General features: G+C 51.4%; 1 protein-coding gene across 2 annotated transcripts in view; it reads right to left on the bottom strand.

The window, feature by feature from the left end:
* Positions 1-4,240: 4,240 nt before the first annotated feature.
* The window catches only part of CFAP45 (cilia and flagella associated protein 45), a 19,442-nt gene continuing 10,430 nt past the window's right edge, over positions 4,241-13,252 (bottom strand). The window contains exons 7-11 of one of the 2 annotated variants that reach the window (XM_023760712.1): positions 11,216-11,362; positions 8,725-8,838; positions 7,636-7,829; positions 4,771-4,995; positions 4,241-4,437 (exon numbers count right to left, since the gene is read on the bottom strand). In XM_023760712.1, the coding sequence (XP_023616480.1) occupies positions 4,359-4,437; positions 4,771-4,995; positions 7,636-7,829; positions 8,725-8,838; positions 11,216-11,362 (759 nt within the window). In that variant the 3' untranslated portion in view covers positions 4,241-4,358. The remainder of the gene's footprint in view (positions 4,438-4,770; positions 4,996-7,635; positions 7,830-8,724; positions 8,839-11,215; positions 11,363-13,252) is intronic. The other variant, XM_023760713.1, reaches the window with a different exon arrangement.

The following is a 13,252-nucleotide window of genomic DNA, read 5'->3' on the forward strand; positions in this document are numbered from 1 at the left end:
GAAGGGGACTTCTAAAGAAGCCACCCAAAACCTCAACCTTGTTCCTGTCCCAGCCTCCAAGTCATCAAAGGGCATTGAGATAATGGTGACCCCTCTCCCAAGAGGACATGGAGAATGCGAGGAGGAATGCAGAGCTTGCACTGCCAGAACATTCCAGCTGGGAGAGTGGGAGCTAAAACAGAGGGAAGGTCTAAGCCAGAGGTTCTCAACCTGTGGGTCGCGACCCCTTTGGTGTCAAACGACCCTTTCACAGGGGTCGCCTAAGACCATCGGAAAACACATATATAATTACATATTGTTTTTGTGATTAATCACTATGCTTTAATTATGTTCAATTTGTAACAGTGAAATTAGGGGTCACCACAACATGAGGAACTGTATTAAAGGGCTGCGGCATTAGGAAGGTTAAGAACCACTGGTCTAAGCTATTGAAAGCCAGTCAAATAAAGAATAACAGCCTTTTCTGGGACTCGAGATTTCTGTGATGTTGGGAATGACCTTCTTCCAGGTAATGTTGGTGTGATTTGCCAATATAGATCTCAGAGTATGGAAGGGAGAGAGAATGGGGGGCAGGTCACCTTGACAGCAGCCTAGGCTAAGGGCGAGACCTCTGGTCTGGATGAACCCTCTCCTCCCCCATTTCTCCCCCAGGCTCCTGCTCTGGAGAAGGACCAATCAGGATGGATGTGAGTGAGGAACTCTATGGGCTCCACTCTCAGACTTCTTGTCTGAGACTCCAGCGTCTTCCTTCCACTGTCACCTAAACAGCTGCCACGCTTCTTCACCCCAAAAGCCCTGCCTGGCTTTGAACTCTCTGAACCCCTTTCATCCTGGCCTAATCAAAGTGTTTTTACTGAGACCAATGAATGCCTGGACCCAAGTCACAGATGTGGATGCTGAGGCTCTCAGAGGAGCTGGAGAACATCCCAGCCCGCTCCTGGGTCAGGGACAGCCTGGCTGAGCCACCAGGGCAGACTGCTGAGTCATGACCAACTGGAGCTGCTGCTTCGGCAGGTGGGAAGGCCCCGAGACAGCCTCCAAGTCACAGCAGAGCATGACACAGGCGACAGGCACATGTGGGCAGGTGGGACATGCAGTCCAGCCAGGAGCTGGAGGACATGTGATCAGGCGGTCATTGCATGAAGACCTGATTCAGTGCTGCATGGCGGAGCCCAGCCACTGGATTTTCCAGGCCATACCATCCCAGGCTGACATTGCAAGGACAGGAATTGTCAGGAGGGGAGGCAGAAAAAAGGGAGCTGAGAAGCAATCGGGGACTTTATTTTCCCTGCAAGCTTCTCACACCTTTATATCAACCAAGGGAACGCACCCAACAGCGCTCCCTACTCATCCTTACCTTTCCCCAGCACCGCTCTTCCCTTTTCAATTTCCCAGACACCCCTGGCTGATTCAGTGGCTTGGAGGGGCATGCAGAGCTCATTTAGTCCCCTGAGAATTAGGACTACAGTTTCCAACCTCCAGCAACGAGACTGAGGCTAGTTGTTCCTGAGCTGGCAGGTCCACCGTCTTCAACAAATTCCAATTTTCTCTCTTCTTTGTCTCAGGGTCTCACCCCTCCCCTCTATGAGTTGGGCTCACACAGTCCCCTGTTGGCTCTGCCAACAGTACCACGCCTGACCCCACCAGCCCCCATTAACAGCAGGGATCTTCACCCTGTAATTATTCCCACTGCCATTCATGAGTGAGGGCAGTGGAGAGTTTATAAAAGATGCCCCGATGTGGCCGGCTGGCCTCAGATGCCAGCTGCTGGCCCGGCTGTTGGGAATGTCCTACTTTTAGGAACAAGGTTGTGATAAGTCGGGCCAGTCCTGAAGCCCAAGGAAGCCCGTGCAGAGCTTCTCGGGAATCCAGAGGGAAGAAACTGAACCTCTCTGCCACACCATGAGTCAATTCCAAGAATTCCTTGATGGGGAGAAACCCTGAGGGCTGGACTCTGAGCTTCTCTCCCAAACCAGTTCACCTGCTCAGAGGTGACTACACGCCTCCATCTGAAGCCAGACCTTGATTCATGTAACCCCTGCCGCGTCCAAGCCACGTCGAGACAGTCTCACTATCAGCCCTTGGGATCTGCCAGGCCCTGCAGACCTGCATTTTCACCACCAGCAGCAGTTCCGGTGAAATGCTAGCCTTGCTTTCAACCTATGAACTTGGCTCTTTTTCTTTTTTTCTCCATGGGCTCAGAAATTAGCAGTGTGCATGCACCCTCTTTTCTCCTTGTCCTGTTCTCCAAGGAGCCCAACCCTCCCAGCCCTGAGATGGATGGCTTATGTGAGGAGCCGAGCAAACCCCAGGCACCCAAGGCCATGTCTGGCTTTCCTGGCAAGAGGGTCCCCTGAAACGGGTAGAGGCTCACTCCTTGGTCTCTGCGGGTACTAACCGTACAATAGGTGCCGCTCAGAGAGAGCGTAGGCAAGTAAGCCAGACGCAGGAGGGGCCACAATCCGCAGTGGCATTGCCAGGTCCTCTCTCCCACCCGAGCTGGGTACCACACTTTCCAAGACCCCTGGGGAGGAAGATGGCAGCTTCCTTAGGGAGGGGGCATGCACGTAGGGGTACTGAGCAGGGAAGGTGAAAGGCCTCTTCCCCAAACAGCCGGTAGCCCCTTGCTGGGCAAGGTGACAGTCTTCTCGGGTGAGAAAGGTGGGGAAGGCGCCCAGGGATGCTGCAGCCTCAGAGGAAGAGGAAGCACAGGAAGCAGCTTGCCGGCTCTCCCTGGGTCCTATGAAAAGAGGACTCTTGCCCGAGGCCCTTGTAACCTGGCATTGTATGTTGTAAACACAACTGCCTTCTGCCGGTAGCTGTCTCCACCTCCTCTAGTGCAGGCCCCACAGAGGGAGACAAGACTGGGCTCTGGATTTGAGACATGAAACACGAGGGCAGAGGGGAGGGGAGCCATTCGGGATGGGAGCTGGGTGGAAGCACTTTCCCCCAAAGGGTGCACAAATGGGGCAAGGTACCACGCCCAGAAGCTAGCACCTCAGCCCCGTGGGAGCCAGATAATGGGGTCTTCCCCAAAAGGCTGGGACTATGAAATCTGCTGGGAGCAGCTGGGGGGGTGGGGGGGGACACAAATCAAGAACAGACAGAAACAAGGAGAAGTTTCTGTGAGGGTGGAGCTAGGTCTGCTGAGCTCACTGAGTGCCTGGACCATCCCTAGCACATCCTTGGGACTCGGGAAGTGTGGAATGAGCGAATGAATGGATAGAGCAGTGGTCGGCAAACCGCGGCTCGCGAGCCACATGCGGCTCTTTGGCCCCTTGAGTGTGGCTCTTCCACAAAATACCACATGCGGGCGCGCACGTACAGTGCGATTGAAACTTCGTGGCCCATGCGCAGAAGTCGGTTTTCGGCCTGGGCGAGTCTATTTTTAAGAAGTGGCGTTAGAAGAAGGGGGGGGGTGTCGGTCGGGCCACGGGATATGCAGCGCGGGGGAGGTGCCAAATATCAACAGTACTTAAACTATATAGGTAGGTTAATAACAATGTACCTACCTATATAGTTTAAGTTTAAACAATGTGGCTCTCAAAAGAAATTTCAATCGTTGTACTGTTGATATTTGGCTCTGTTGACTAATGAGTTTGCTGACCACTGGGCTAGAGTATTAGCACAGGCAGCAGTGGCTTCAGGGAGCGCCACTCATCAGAGTGAGGTGGACTAAGCATTGCCCAGCCACTGAGTGACGGGGCAGCTGTGTTTGGGTGAGGGGACTGGGCCACAGGGTGAGCAGGGACCCTGGGTGTGCCCTGCTGAGGGACGGCAGTGTCTGTTGAAAGGCTGTGGCAGGGCAGGGCTGAGACAGGTGGGTGAGTCCGGGTTCAGACACCACCCTCTTCACAGATGTGGTCTGAGTCATAGGCGTGAGCCCAGAAGAGCTCTGTTTCTAATGGCCGAGCGCTTCCTCCCCATCCACCCAGCCCCTCCCTGAGCGCATCTCCAGCTCCTCGACTCACCCCTGGAATGCCGGGGGCTGGGCCTGCACTGGAGGCAGAGGCTAGACTGCGCTGAAAGCTGACATGATGGCAGCATCCCAGAGGCTCACCAAAAGGCCAGGAGACACCAGAACCAAGGGACCGCCGGGCTGAGCAGGACAGTGTGGAGAGCATCCCTGCATCTGGCCCCTGAGCATGGCCAGGCACACCTGGGTCTCCTGGAACCTATTTTGCTGCACGTGCAATCCCCTGGAGTAGCCACATGCCCACAGAGGACACGGAGCTGCTGCTTAGAGTAGAATAGATTTAATCTGTAACTACTAAACGTCTAGGTTAGCGGCAGTCACGGACATCCAGGGCCTGGGCGGAACCTCCCCCTGGAGGCACCCAGAGTAGCTGGAGGCACCCTCAGCTCACAGAGGTGGCGGGCAGGATGTTGGCTTTGCGCTCAGCTTCGATGCAGTACTTCTCGGGGAGGCCGGTGGCCCTGCGGGGGACACGGGGAGGGTGTAAGGGGAGGGGCACCAGAGAGGAGGCAGCGGGGAGTGGGTGCGCTTTGGGTGGGGTTACAGACCTGGGACCCTGCACCCCCCCAACCCCACTCCCAGGATTCATCCCCCAAACATGTTCCTGTCAAAGCCCCAGCATCTTGCCCAGTAGGTCCCAGGGAGCCAGGAGGACCCGGGCCCCCATATCCTGCTGGAGCCCCGTGCAGACGGCAACACCCCTGGGCGCCTCTCTCGTGCCCTGCGATCCGGGAATCCCAGCTGCCCGGCCCTTCCGCCGCTCTGGGGCCCGGAAGAGGAGCGGGGAAGGGTACCTCAGCTCTTCGATCTTCTTCTTCTTGACGTCATTGATGCGCTCGCTGCGCCGCTGGGCCTCCTCCTTGAGGCGCCGGCCCTCCTCGAAGGCGGCGATGCGGTCCTGCACCAGCTTCTGCTGGTTCTCGCGCACCTGGCGCCGCAGCTCCTGGGCGTGCTGCATGCGCTCCGCCGCCCTCTTCTCCTCCGCCAGCCTCTCCTTCTCAATCTGCTCCCTCTGAGCCCTGGCGGGGAACACGGGGTGTGGCATGGGCTGGGCTGAGCTGCCCCCCATTAGGGGGCGCCTCCTGGGCCGGGGCCTCCGGGGGATGTGCTTCAGGGACCACGCTCCAGCCCTCTCCTGGGGTCACTCACACCCCAACAAAGGTACCAAAAGCACCGCTTCACTTATTCACTTCCCTCTAGCCATCTCCTAGGAGGCCGTGCTTTGGAAATAGGAGATGGTGGCTATGGCAGAGGCTCCTGGCGCTGGAAGACACCCACCATGGTGGTCACCTGGCCCTGGAGACACTAGATCTAGATAGCAGCCTGGGACAACGGGTAAAATGGAAGTTTCCAAAGGGTTGGTCTAGCCTTAAAAACTGACTACTAAAGCCCAGCCAGTGTGGCTGGCTCACCGGTTGAGCGTTGACCTATGAACTAGAACAGGGGTCCTCAAACTACGGCCCTCAGGCCACATGCAAATACAAATATTGTATTTGTTCCCGTTTTGTTTTTTTACTTCAAAATAAGATATGTGCAGTGTGCATAGGAATTTGTTCATAGTTTTTTTTTTTTTAACTATAGTCCAGCCCTCCAACGGTCTGAGGGACAGTGAACTGGCCCCGTTTAAAAATTTTGAGGACCCCTGAACTAGAAGGTCACAGTTCAATTCCCAGTCAGGGTCAGGGCACATGTCCAGGTTGCAGGCTCTACCCCCATTAGGGGGCGTGCAGGAGGCAACTGATCAATGATTCTCTCTCATCATTGATGTTTCTATCTCCCTTTCCCTTCCTCTCTGAAATCAATAAAAAAAATATTTTTTAAAAAACTGACTACTATGTATGCTTCAGAAGAACAAAGCAAAGAACAAACAAATGGGTCAGTGACAGAAGCGGACCTTTCATTTCTTTCCATTAATGTTTAGTGCCCGCTAAAGGCAACACAGCTATCCAAGGGCACAGCGGCTGGGGAGGGCACACAGGGAGAGGAGACTGGAGCCCCGGGGCAGAATCTCTGGGGGCCGTAAGGATGCTGCCTTCTTTACCAGGTACCCAGAGACCGTGGCACAACACTGAGGGCAGGGAGGCTGCAGAGCCAAAGGGGTCACAGCCAGTTGGGACAGGCTGGGGGCCCACAGTCCAATAAACGACCAGGAGCCTGGCTCTGCCGAGGACGGAGATTCCTATGGACCTGCTCTATCTCTGGCCAAGGCTCCGAGCCTGGTCCAGCAGCAACTAACAGGCTGTACCAAGAACAAGAACCCAGCCCTGGCTGGTTTGGGTCAGTGGATAGAGCGTCGGCCTGTGGACTGAAGGGTCCCGAGTTCAATTCCAGTAAAAGGCACATGCCCGGGTTGTGGGCTCGATCCCCAGTAGGGGACGTGCAGGAGGCAGCTGATCAATGATTCCCTCTCATCATTGATGTTTCTATCTCTCTCCCCCTCTCCCTTCCTCTCTGAAATCAATAAAAACATATATTTAATAATAATAAAAAAAACAGGAACCTAGAGCATGTAGACCAAGAAAGTCGGGCTGTGCCACTCGCTCTCTACTCATCTGAGCATAATTTCAGTAATTGGTATCGTTACCGCCCCAATTAAAATCTTGTTTGCTTTGTTTCCTTTGGAAATGTTCTGATCTTATCATCTCACGATCTCATAGAGCAAAAATGGAGTCATTCCCAGTTAGACCAGAAGGGTTAGAGCCGGAGAACCCCAGGGGCCACGTCCAGGGGCAGATCTGCCTGATAGAAACCAGAGCAGCTAGGACCGCTGACCACTTTGAGGCAGGGATCCTGAGAGACGTGAACGCTTAGCTTTCATTTATGTGTCACAGTTATCACTGGTCCATCAGAGAAAACAAAAAAGGATAAAGAGCTGGGGAGGCAGGAGACATGGATAAGTATAGGTGAGGCCCATCTCAACGAGTCTCTCACATCCTTCCTACATGCATGGGCAGGAACGGTGTTTTATTCGTCCCTAACATGTCCCATAGCGCCCAGCACAGAGCCTTGAATTCATGTGCTTAGTACATATCTGTCAACTGAAGGGCAAAGACCTCCCTTAAAGCCCTGCTCCAACGACTCACAACCGTTAGTGTTTGAAGTTTTCTTCATCTCTCCTCCCCTTCCTGCTGCAATTTCATCCCTAACTGGCAGGGGGACACGGAGGGGGGCGGGGATGGCAGAAGGGACAAGATTCATACCTTTTCTTACACCTTCAACACTCCCAGATACATAATCCCAATAATCCCCAATTCCTTCAACACTTCCAGGTTTCCAATTCTCTAATCAGAAAATTCTTGGCTCGCCCGGCCGGCGTGGCTCAGTGGTTGAGCCTCGGCCTATGAACCAGCAGGTCACAGTTTGATTCCCAGTCTGGGTTGAGGGCTCAACCCCTGGTGGGGGGCTTGCAGGAAGCAGCCAATCAATGATCCTCTCTTGTCATTGATGTTTCTCTCTCTCCCTCTCCTTTCCTTTCTGAAATCAATTTTAAAATATTTAAATCAAATAAAATTCTTGGCTCAAGTGTCTGAAATATTTCAATCATCCATCTGGTTAGAATGACCCCACCCACCCGGGCAAGGTGGATGTGGATGTGTATCTGTCTGTGGGCATCCCTGCCACAGTGCAAGGAAAGAGAGCGCACTTTCCACCCCTCCTACCGAAGGATCCTGTCGAATTCATCCCGGTCCCGTTGCACCTGAACTGCCAGGGTGTGCTCCTTGAACGCCACCTGCTCCTGCCGAGTTTTCCGCAGTTTGGCCTCTGTTTCCATCTTCTTCTGCGCATTTTCTTTTTCCTTTCTGCGCCACTCTCTGTCTGCAACCTCCTGGTTGCGCTTTGCCCGCAAGGTATCCTGGGAAAGGAGAGGGCGGGGAGACCAGTGAGGGTGCAAAACAATCTCCCAGGGACCAGGTGCCTGGGGAAGACACCCCTTCACAGACTCCCACACAGCCTGAGAAGTTTTGGGAATTGATCAATGATTTTCAGTGGATGAAACTGCAGCAGGGAGATGAAGACTGACACTAACACAGCTGCTTTGAGAAGCTGCGTGAATTTCTCTAGTAGCAAGGTTATTCTAGGAAAGAATAAATGCAATCCTGTCATGGGACTTTCAGGGCAGCCGGCCGGTGTGGCTCAGTGGTTGAGCCTCGACCCATGGACTGGAAGGTCATGGTTTTGATTCCTGGTCAGGGCACATGCCCAGGTTGCAGGCTCCATCCTCAGTAGGGGGCATGCAGGAGGCAGCTGATCAATGATTCTCATCATTGATGTTTCCATCTCTCTCTCTCTCTCTCTCCCTCCCTCCCTCTCTCTGAAATCAGTAAAAATATATTTAAAAGTAAAAGAACTTTCAGGTCAGAAGGTACCCTGAGGGATCATCTTGTCCTTCCACCTCACTCATCCCAATGCTTTTCCTGGACCTCAGACACCTCCAGGTAGTCCTGCAACTGCTTCTAATTTTAAAAACTGCTAATGGTGGAGATGTTATGGTTTCCTCTGGGAACACATTTCAATGATTAGTTAAACTTGAAATTTCTTTATAAAACAGTCAAAAACTTTCTCTTGGACCTTAAGCCCATAATGCCTTGCTGCCTTAGACACTAGAAGCAGGCCGGCCCTTCACTTTTCGATGACAGGGGTCTCGATAATTCCTTCTAAATCTCCACCCTCCAGGCCATCTGATAGGCTGCCACAGGAAGAGGTAAGGGAATGGAAGAGTTGGGAGGAAGTAGAAACTAAACAGGTACCTGTTCTGCCAGGTAATCCTGGGCCTTTTCTTGCATGACCCTCATGCGGGCGATCTCCTTCTCTTTCTCCCTCCTGATTCTCTCCTGCTCAGCCTCAAACTCTGCTTCTCGAGCCTGCCAACAAGAAAGGCTTTGTAGGGTGTCTCCCATGCCCCAGCCTTGCAGAAAGAAACGGAGCCCCCGCAGCAGTCTGTCCCGTATCTCCCCATCACCTGACTCCTCCCTGTACAGCGAACTGACTAGCAATGCAAGGACATGAAACCAATTAGCAAATTTGTAAAACTCTTTCTCCTGTGTTAGCCCAGAGGGTCCTCGCATCTCATGAGATCGATATTGTAGATGGAGAAACTGATGTTCACAGAGATTAAGGGTCCTGCCCAAGACTGCATACGGCTAGTCAGCAACCAAACAGGCTTTGAATGCAGGTTTCCTGAGCACAGCCTTCATGCTCCTTCCAACTTCACAGCTTCCAAGTTACAAGGCCACTGGGCCAAGTTTCTAAAAGTAACAGCTGTGGCTCCCTGCCTGTCTTGTAAAGTTTAGCGGGTGGAGGTTATCTCATTAGTCCCTGGGCAAACGGCCAACATGCTTTGGGCAATCCCACAGCGGTTAGCAGATACCTAAGGACTGAACCATCACAATTCGCTCCCTTTGCTCCTCCTCTGAAAGAACAGATATATCCCTGAAAGCTTACTAAATCCAATTTCCCAGCCACCATTCCAGGGCAGTCATAGACTTATGGCTCGGGTTGCGTGGAAATGTGATCTTCCCATAAACAACTTTCCTTAGCTCTCATTCTGTCTACCCAGACTTCTGTGCAACACAATGACTGCCTGCTTGTGGGCTGTGCACACTGGCCGTAGTATGCCAAGCTGGTCTCTCTGTTCCCCCTTTGCTCTAGATGGCAGGGCAGAGAACTATGGAGGCTTTCATAGCCAATTAGCTCTAACAAGGCAGCACTGGCTGCAAGAACAGAGACCACTGAGGTCAGGGAAGGGCTTGTGATACACTTGGACACTGACAGTGGGCTGTGCGCATGCCCGGGTGTCTGATCCCTTCGTCAGTCATCCTCCTCTTGCAGCTCCTCCCGTCTATGTTCTCTCCATGTATGAAGGCCAGGCACATTCCACTCCTGCCCAGAACTCTATGGTGATTTCTCATTGCTCCATGCTCCTAGCTCTGCTCAAGGTCCCAGGCATCCCCAACAACTGCTCTCAGCTCCCTGTCACTCATCACCTCATTTCTTACTACGGCCACCACCGATGCTCTGCTGCAGCCAACAGATCTGTTCACCAACTCCGACTCCACCTTCACGTGTTCAAGGAAGTAGCCGCTGAGTTCTATTGGCCTAGGTGTGTTCAGCCTAGTCTGACACTGGACACACATTGAAGCATTCAGGACATTTTGAATCAATCAGTGACTAGGTTCACGAGGAGGTTGTAATGATTAAATGAGACAACCCTTGTGAAGCACTGGGCACAGAGCCTGAGCACAGACTAAGCTCTCAACAAGTAGCAGCTGTGTGATCGCTATTATGCAGGAACCACCTATGCCCCTCATGCATTCTCACTCTGTTCCCTGCATATCCCTGCATCCAACAAGAAAGCCAAAGCTAACAGGCCTTGTTAAGCTTCCTTCCTGTGCTTTGCATTTGGAGTATGTAGGTATATCACCTATGCCTTTTCAAATTATAACCACCTCCTCCCCTTGTCCGTCATTAAAACTCACTACTACAGAGAAGTATGATGTGCCCTCTGTCATCATGGAACCTCAAAACCAGAGGAGAGACAGGACCAACACACTTAGACTTGAATACATTTTCTGCCACCTTGAGTCCTTCCCTTTCTTTTCCCATAAATTCGTGTTCGCTCCATTAAAATGGTGCTTAAAAGTTTTCTTTTGCCCACCATTCCTCACAGAGCCAATCATTCCATTACTCCATTTTGCCCTAGAATGAGCCTGCACATTCCTGACTTTCATCTCCCAGTAACCATTGCAGGTGTTGCCTTCTGTTCTATGGGTTCTACAGTGAGGGATGGGGAAGACTCTATTTTCTAGTCCAGCACCCAATACAGGATGCCCAATATAGGAGTTTTCACAAGAAATTTATGGAAAGCTGACTCATGATTAATGGGAATATAAATATCCAGATCATGAGGAATCCACCAGAAACTTTAATTTCACCAATAGTTTTAATTTTCTTTCCTGCCTGCACCTGACCCTCATCCCAACTTCTAATCAAAGGTGTTAACAATGATAATAACACCCTAATTTGGGTGTGTTTTTTCCAGGCTATTCTCCATTAATGAACAAGTGGACTGGACGAGATGAAGAGAAAAAGAAGCCAAGCCCTTGAACTTAGGACTTAACTTTTAGAAGAAGACAGGGCTGCCTTACATTCGAGTTCCCTCAGTTCTCAGGCCTGCCTCTCCCCATGACAGACCTTCCATTCCTGGCCACAAGTCCTAAGTGTCAGAAAGCAGGTCCCTACCATCTTCTTCTTGGTGAACTCCATCACCATCTGGTCTGCCAGCTTCTCCTGAGCCTGCAGCTCTGCTTTCTGTCTCTGGCTCTCATCGTTGATGCGCTTAATCTCAGCTTGCAACTTCAGTTTCTCCTGGTGCCTTCGTTCCATGTCCTGCCAGCAAAAGGAAGAGAGCCTCAGGGTAGAAGGGGACACAACCTAAAGATACTGGCATATAAGGATAAAGTGACACACATAGATGCAGAGACACAAATGCTTCCATAGCTATTCTTTGTTAAAGCTGTCATATATATATCAGAGAGGAAGGGAGAGATAGAAACATCAATGATGAGAGAGAATTATTGATTGGCTGCCTTCTGCACACTTGGGATCGAGCCTGCAACCCGGGCATGTGCCCTTGACCAGAATCAAACCCAGGACCCTTCAGTCCACAGGCCGACGCTCTATCCACTGAGCCAAACTGGCTAGGGCAACGCTGTTCTTTCAAGGGTTGTCAATGACCTCTTCCAGGCAAATGGCCTCTTTACAGTCTTCATCCAACTTGACTTTGTGGCAGCCCCTCACACTGTTGATCTATTTATATTCAGGAAGTGGAGAATTTAAAAATTCTAATCAGTGTCTTGCACATGTCATGCCAAACCCCATTCCTATGGCTTTGCTCATGATGTGTTTCTCCTGTCTTCAATTTCCTTCTACTTAAACCCAAACTTTTGGTCATCATTAGTAGTGACGATTTCAATAATAAGTATTGCCCTAATTGGAAACTTCCTATTCATTGACCACGTGGCCTCTTTCTAGCACTGAAACACATCCCAAACCCCTGAAAGTTAAGCCTTGTTATCTCTCTCATGCAAATGAAGATGAGGCCCAGAGTTTAAGTAATTTGCCCAGAGCCAAATAGCTACTAAACTGCAGAGCCGGAATTTTGAAACCTGAGCTGTCTACATTAAAGTTCCAACCTTCTCTGGAAATCTTGCTTGATTGCCCCAAGCTTCAATTCTCTCTTCCTTGCTTAATGTCTGCACACCTCCTGGGATTTAATAGCATAGCACCTGGTAGGTCCCATGCATTTCCTGTGTGTTCATCTGTCACAGCTAGAGAACAGGGGCCATGTGTCACACTACCTCTCTTTGTCAACAACATGTAGCCCAATTGAGAGAAAAACAGAAAATACTCAACAAACTATTGCTAAATGAGATAACTACTGATAAAGAAAAACAAAAACAACTTAGACACAGAAACACAGGGAGTGATAGAGATCAGAGAACCAAGGTGACACTGAGTGACAAGATGCCCTCTGAGGAAGGAGCCTCTGCCTTTCCCAGCGCCCAGCCTTTGGAAGCTCCTGATTACCAGGCCACTTCTGAGCCCAGCACATCTTCAGGCCCCAATGTGGAGGGTCACTGGAATTTTGTGCAGCTGCCTCCCTACACCCTCTATCAGACTCCTTGCTTCAAACTCTTCTACCCATTGACTCACCCTATGTCCCACACTGTTTCCAGCTCCCTCCATTCCTTCAAAGGCGAAACCCCTCCCTGGTCTTCCAGCACCTCCACAGCCCAGCTTCTACCCTGACTCACCCAAGCAATTCTACCAGCTCCCCACAGCCTGATTCACAGCCCAGTTCACGGTTCCTTCTTCCAGGAAGCCTTCTGAGCCAGCTTAGCCCAGCACATCCGCCTCTAACCAGGTCCGTGGGGGGCCCGAGTCATGGCTACCCGCACTCTCACCGTACCCACCTCCTCACACACTCCACGTTTCCCCTTTTGCCACCCCAACTCTTATACTCTTTTTTCCCCTTCTCCCTTTCCTCCTTTCCTTTCTACCTTCTCCCGCACCACCACCCTCCCCACACCCGTTTTAGGCCTCCAGTGTCATTGGTACCCCAGACATTACTTAATCCCATTGACTCTCAAAGCTAAAAAAGCTGCCGACCTCTGATCTAAGACATACAATCATATATGTATTGATTTATTTCTTTGCCTATTTATTTACTTTTTTAATTTGTTGTCTTTGTTGGTTCATTTCATTTCTAAGATACCA

This window comes from Myotis lucifugus, unplaced genomic scaffold (genome assembly GCF_000147115.1).
Source record: "Myotis lucifugus unplaced genomic scaffold, Myoluc2.0 scaffold_190, whole genome shotgun sequence".
Taxonomy (NCBI): domain Eukaryota; kingdom Metazoa; phylum Chordata; class Mammalia; order Chiroptera; family Vespertilionidae; genus Myotis; species Myotis lucifugus.